Genomic DNA, 6,979 nt, shown 5'->3' on the forward strand with positions numbered 1-6,979 from the left:
TGCTCGTGAAATTAACATGCAAGTGACTGAGCACCCCATAGACACGTGTACCCTTAACGTAGTTCTCGGGGATATTCAGTGTGAGAAGGCTGACCCTTTGAATTACAGGCACAACAGAAACAGGAAGTAAGAGTGAGAGAAAGTTGTGGAAGAGTACAGCAGGGTTCGCCAGCTTTTTAGGTGTTTTCGCTCAATAAACACTCACAACGCCCAGTCTGGGAATCGAAACCGCGATCCTTTGACCGCGAGTCCGCTGCCCTAACCACTGGGCCATTGCGCCTCCACATAGTCACACACACACACACACAGCAAATAAAAATATAGACATTTAAACAACTGAATTAGACTAGGCGACTTATCTCCCTTGCTTGTAACGGTGTTACGCGTAACATCAACAGCAATGTCTATGGAAGCATTGAAGAAAGCTTTATTTTATTTCGAAGAACCTCCGTCTTCATGTATGTATAAAATTATATATAAATATACATATATATACTCTTTTCTTATCTACGACTAAATCTAATTTATAATGGTAATTCTTGTCTCATTTCAAAACAACCTAATCGGAAGCGTTCTAGTTCTGACCCTCCCGACAGTTGTTCTGAGATAATTTATTTTCCGTTTTAACCGGGCGGAATTCTGGTGGAATCACCCCATATAAAGCCCCGTAACTTTTTTTTTTAATCTTATAGAATGGGGTGCTTAAAACAGAATTCCGTCTTTAACTGTATATAGAACATCTTATCGTCTTTGAGAAACTTCGCTGTTATTTCTAGCAGTTCGAGGAACTGCGTAGATGGTCTCTCTTTGGCTTGGTGTTATAGTTTACCCTCGTGTTTATTACTGTTCGGCTAGATTTAAGTTCAAAGTTTTCTAACCGTCTACATCCCGTCTTTTATTCATGGATAGTTTATTTTTGACGACTGTTTCCAAACACGTGGTGGTTATTTTGATACTGCAGCATGTAAACTAAGGGAGTTTTTGCTACTTTTTCTGGCATGTTGAGTGACACCACGTTGAGGTTACGTTGTTCTGTATTTTTTACTGTTTGTTATTTAACAATTACTTTCGGTGTATAGCAGCGTGTGTAGCGAGAAAGAAAGCGAAACAGTGGAAGCTACAGATGTAAACACGTCAAGATAGAAGCTTTTACGATAGCAATGATCGGCTAGTAGCATTTAAATAGAATAACTTTAATAGGCTTAAGCCCTTCAATATATATATATATATATATATATATATATATATATATATATATATATATATATATATCGTCAGTAAATCATAAATCCGAAAGGAGATAACACTCTCTAAGTTATAGAGCAGTAGTAGAGTATATACACATAGATATGATATCTATCTATCTTTCTATCTATGAATCTATCTCTCCATCTGTCTATCTATCTATCTATCAGTGTGTGTGAATATATATACATACATACACAGACGTGTGTATAGTCGTGGCTGTGTGGTTAGGAAGTTTGCTTCCCAGTTACGTGGTTCCAGGGTTCAGTTCCATGGCACCTCGTGTAGGGGTCTTCTTCTATAATCTCTTACCGATTAAAGCCTTGTGACTGGATCTCGTAGATGGAGACTGAAAGAAGCCTGTTGTGTATATATATATGTGTGTGTGTGGTTGTGTGTGTATGTGTGTCTTTGTCCTCCACAACCATTCGACAGCTGGTTCTGGTTTCTTTCCTCTTTCCTCATAGTTTAGCAGTTTGCAAAAGAGACCAATAGAACAAGTACCAGGCTTTGATAAAATAAGTACCTGGGTTTCTTTCTTCTACTGAAACCCTTCTTAGCAGTGCCCCAGCATGGCCACAGTTTAAGGATGGAAACAAGTAAAAGATAAAAAAATATGTATGTGTCTTCTTGAATCACCATAATTCGTCATTTTGCATCTAATTTTCCATTTGTGTATTGATAAGATTGGTTTCTTCTCCAATGCAGCATCTCAACGCTTGGGATTTCTTATCAGCCCCTTAACAGCCATCAACATCCTGAGATCAGCTGGCAACACTATTTCTTCCCAATTTTTTCATTCATTTTTGCTCTCTCCTGAGTTTCTTCTACCTGCATCAGGTGGCACTCTTTTATTTTTTATTTTTTATTTCTTTGTCATCATCTATATGCATTACATTGGAGGCGCAATGGCCCAGTAGTTGGGGCAGCGGACTCGCGGTCATAGGATCGCGGTTTTGATTCCCAGACCAGGTGTTGTGAGTGTTTATTGAGCGAAAACACCTAAAAGCTCCACAAGATTCCGGCAGGGGATTGTGGCGAACCCTGCTGTACTCTTTCACCACACCTTTCTCTCACTCTTACTTCCTGCTACTGTTGTGCCTGTAACTCAAAGGGTCAGCCTTGTCACACTCTGTGTCACGATGAATATCCCCGAGAACTACGTTAAGGGTATACGCGTCTGTGGAGTGCTCAGCCACTTGCACGTTAATTTCACGAGCAGGCTGTTCCGTTGATCAGATCAACTGGAACCCTCGATGTTGGAAGCGACCGAGTGCCAACAACAACACAACAACATATGCATTGCATTATCATCATTGTAATGATTATCACCATAACATCTGCTTTTACATGCATGGGTTGGACAATTTGTTGAGGTGGCCTCACAGAAGCAAGGATCAAGACCTTTGGCATTATGTTGTACTTGAAGAAGGACCCATCAAGTTAAGCTAAATCGCAGTCATGGTAGATACTGATGTCATGCAAATGGCACCTGTGCCAGTGGCATGTAAAAGCACACATTACACCTTCGGAGTGGTTGGTGTTAGGAAGGGCATCCAGCCATAGAAAACCATACCAAATCAGACTGGAGTCTGGTGCAGTCTTCCAGTGTGCCAGCCCAATCAAACCGTCCAACCCATGCCAGCATCTATATGTATCTATTTGAGTGTGGCCTTCGTGCCGGTGGCATGTAAAAGCACCCATAACACTCTCTGAGTGGTTGGCGTTAGGAAGGGCATCCAGCTGTAGAAACTCTGCCAAATCGTCCAACCCATGCTAGCATGGAAAGCAGACGTTGAACAACGATGATGATGATGATTTTATTCAAAACTTGCCCACACTAATCACCAAATGAGACTGAACATGCAGGCAGTACTTACACTTCTGAGTTTAAAAGACTTGAGAATCCGGAGTCATTCATAAACACTACCATAACCTCCATCCACCTTTAATACAACTACTCCTGCCGCTGCTAGAATTTTAATTTTATTCATTTTGTATATTTTTCCCTTTTTTTTTTTTTTTTTTTTTCCTTTTTTTCCATATCTCCAACTTTGAATTTGAAACTGCTTCTCAGTTGCCAAATGTATGAAGGTCGACGCAATGTCGGCAGGAACTGATACGACAAAGAAACAAAAGAAAAAAGTGCACAAATCTGTAGTTGGTAAGTTAATCATTTGGGTCTTATTGTGTGTGTGTGTGTGTGTGTGTGTGTGTGTGTGTGTGCAGGCATGTTGTGTGTTATGTGTATGTATGCATTTGTTTGAGTATGTTGTTTTTATGAGTGTACCATGTGTTATAGTATGTGAGTGAGTGTGCTGTGTGTGTATGTTGTGTGTGTGTGTGTGTGTCAGCGTGTGTAGATATATATATATGCAGATATATATATGTTGATATATATATATGTATCCCTGTAAATATATGTGTGTATATGTATATATATATATATGTGTGTATATATATGTATATGTATGTATATATGTATGTGTATATGTATGTATATATGTATGTATATATTTATGTATATTATGTATGTATATATGTATGCATATATAGATGTATATAAATATGTATGTATATATGTATGTGTATATATATGTGTGTATATATATGTGTGTGTATATAGATATGTATGTATATATATATATGTAGATATATGTGTTTATATATATATGTATATATATATATATATATGTATGTATGTATATATAGCCTGGGCTATAGGTAATATATAAAAAAAATTTTTAATCTAACCCCAGAGCATTCTACAAGTTTGCCAAAGCTTCAGTACACTGCAGGATCGAGCCACTCCTCAGAGAAGATGGTTCACTCACAGGAAACCCAAGGAGGATAAGTGAAATACTAAATGAGCAATTCAAAAGTCTTTTCACTCCACCCATAGGACCCTTGCAAGTCAACAGTCCAGATGACCTTTTACTGTTGCAGATATAAAAAACAGAGGCAGTGTTGTTGATTGATTACATCAACATAAAGGAAGATGATGTAATAAGGGTTATAGATGAATTGAACCTTAAACTCAGCTACTGGCCTTGATGGATGCCCAGCAATCCTTCTAAAAGCATGTAAACGAGTCCTGGGTGACTTTGATCTTTGCTCTCATGGATCACAATTGATCCAAACTTAACCAAACACAATTATAACCAACAGACGAAACTAACCCTCCTTTCTTTGTAATTGCTTCTATTTTCAGAAAAGATTCAAGCAGGGCAACGAAAGAACTATTTGGATGATAACCTTCAGGCTTTGCAGATGTTTGCCTCGAAAAGGAAAGCCGCTACATCAGGACACATAAATGACGTAAGTTTGCGTTCTCTGGGTTTACAAGATTCTACCATAGAAATGACAAATCAGATTAACTGGAACTCAAGAACCCGGTGTAGTCAAACAGCGTGCTTCCCAGTTAGATGAGCTTAGGTTCAGGCATGCTGTACAAAATTGAACCTTGTCTTCTATATCCCCTGGCTGAATAAAGTCTTGTGAATGGTATTGATAGTTGGAAACTGAAAAGAAACCTAGTGTGTGTGCGTATATATACAGGCTCTAGCACGGCTGTGTGGTTAGGAAGCTTTGTTTTCTAGCCACATGGTTTCGGGTTCAGTCCCACTGCGTGGCACTTTGGGCTAGTATCTTCTTTCAGTTTCTGTCTACCAAATGCACCAACAAGGCTTTGGTTGTTCCAGGGTGATAAGAAAGACCTTTGTTCAAGGTACCACTAAGTGAGATTGAACTTGAAACCATGAGATTGGCAAGCAAACTCAACCACATGGCCATGCTTATGTGTTTCAATTAAATTCTACAATAACTGCGAATTTAGAATGGTTTTATAAAACATCGACCTTTTTTTTTTGTTTTTCATTCTTATGAAGGTGATATATTAATGTTTTTGGAATACAACAAAAGATTACTGACAATAAATCTATTATATGATTTTTCTCAGCAAAGTGAATTTAATTGCAGGTAAATACAGGTATATTTTGGCGAAATTGAAAAGTTAATTAAATTTTGTTTAAAAATCACCATAGAAATTGAATTATTAGCTTATATTCAACTGGGTATAACATTAAAATCTTAATATTGAAGAATTGTGTTCATAAAACAGGTGTACCATAAAGGTAAAACAGAATGGAATGATGAAATTTCTATTTGAAGAAAAACTACAGAACAAATTATATTTTCTGCAGACTTACATTGCGACAAGGCAAAATATCTTCTCACGCACGTGTGTAGAGATACAGCTAGACACATGCATAATTACACAGAAACACACATTTGTATCAATACATGCAAACACACGTTAGTGATTCACAAATATAAGTTAATCAAAACTTGTCACTTACCTTACAGGTAAATTAAAATTATAGACAAATAAAATGGATAAATAATTAGAAATGAAGTAAATTCAGAAAAGTATTTCATAAAATCAAATTATATATCTATACACACTCTCAGTGATATGTGTGTATGTATATGTATATATATATATATATATATATATATATATATATATATATATATATATATAGGCGCAGGAGTGGCTGTGTGGTAAGTAGCTTGCTTACCAACCATGTGGTTCCAGGTTCAGTCCCACTGCATGGCACCTTGGGTAAGTATCTTCTACTATAGCCTCGGGCCAACCGAAGCCTTGTCAGTGGATTTGGTAGACAGAAACTGAAAGAAGCCCGTCGTACATATATATATATGCATGTATATGTTTGTGTGTTTGTGTTTATCCCCCCCAACATCGCTTTGACAACTGATGCTGGTGTGTTTACGTCCCCATCACTTAGCAGTTCGGCAAGAGAGACCGATAAAATAAGTACTAGGCTTACAAAGAATAAGTCCTGGGGTCGATTTACTCGACTAAAGACGCTGCTCCAGCATGGCCACAGTCAAATGACTGAAACAAATGAAAGAATATCGGCATCCTGTCCATGTGTGGATTATATTCGCCATGGAAACCAGGAATCCAGCCCTTGTGACTCTGCACGGCTCGAGAGGGTAACTTTACTAACTCTACCGTTTCTTTTGCAGATAATGAAGAGCACATCTAATTCCAAGAAAAAGTTCATTTTTGGTAAGAAACACAATGCAAAGAAGAAGAAGAAGAAGGTCACGCAAAAATCTGTTTTTGACGAGGGTGAATTTGAAAATTTTTTCAAAGAGTATCATGGTCTAAAGAAATAAAAATATATTTTTATATGTGTATTTATATTTCTTTTGTTTGGTGTAGCCATCTGGTTCGCCAGTCCCCAGTCAAATCGTCCAACGCATGCAAGCATGGAAAACGGACGTTAAACAATGAACGATTATTTGATTTTTATATTCCATTCTATTCAGCATTAGTCTTTTTGTCATGATGATGGCTCCTTTCTTGGTTTCAACAATGAGCCGACACTTGTTCAATCAATGAACTTCATGCTAAATTAATTTGCAAATGGCTGGGCATCTAATAGACATGTCTTCTTTGAACTTGTTTGATATCGACCCACCTATGACTGCCCCTGCCCTCCTTACATTTGGTATAAAGCAACTGGCTCTTCTGTTACTTGGCCATTTAGTCAGGGTAATGTCTTTGCTCTTGTAAGTTCTTTGGTAACCTTACAAGTGCTGCAAAATACCTCCAGTAGATTCTGCGAAAGTGGTTGGCATTAGAGAGAGCATCCAGCTATCATTTGACTATGGTAGTAGTTTAATATCCTAAAGGTCACAATTT

The 6,979-nt window shown here is 37.6% G+C and overlaps 1 protein-coding gene across 1 annotated transcript; it reads left to right on the top strand.

Annotated features, from left to right (window-relative positions):
• The first annotated feature begins 301 nt into the window (after positions 1-301).
• On the top strand, positions 302-6,463 carry LOC106867484 (uncharacterized). The gene is made up of 4 exons (XM_089341716.1): positions 302-458; positions 3,323-3,409; positions 4,457-4,563; positions 6,298-6,463. Exons 1-4 carry the CDS (start codon positions 401-403, stop codon positions 6,448-6,450), a joined length of 405 nt encoding a protein of 134 aa, XP_089197842.1. The 5' UTR covers positions 302-400; the 3' UTR covers positions 6,451-6,463.
• The last annotated feature ends 516 nt before the right edge of the window (positions 6,464-6,979 follow it).

Source organism: Octopus bimaculoides, chromosome 25 (genome assembly GCF_046866305.1).
Source record: "Octopus bimaculoides isolate indiv1 chromosome 25, ASM4686630v1, whole genome shotgun sequence".
In the NCBI taxonomy this organism is placed as follows: domain Eukaryota; kingdom Metazoa; phylum Mollusca; class Cephalopoda; order Octopoda; family Octopodidae; genus Octopus; species Octopus bimaculoides.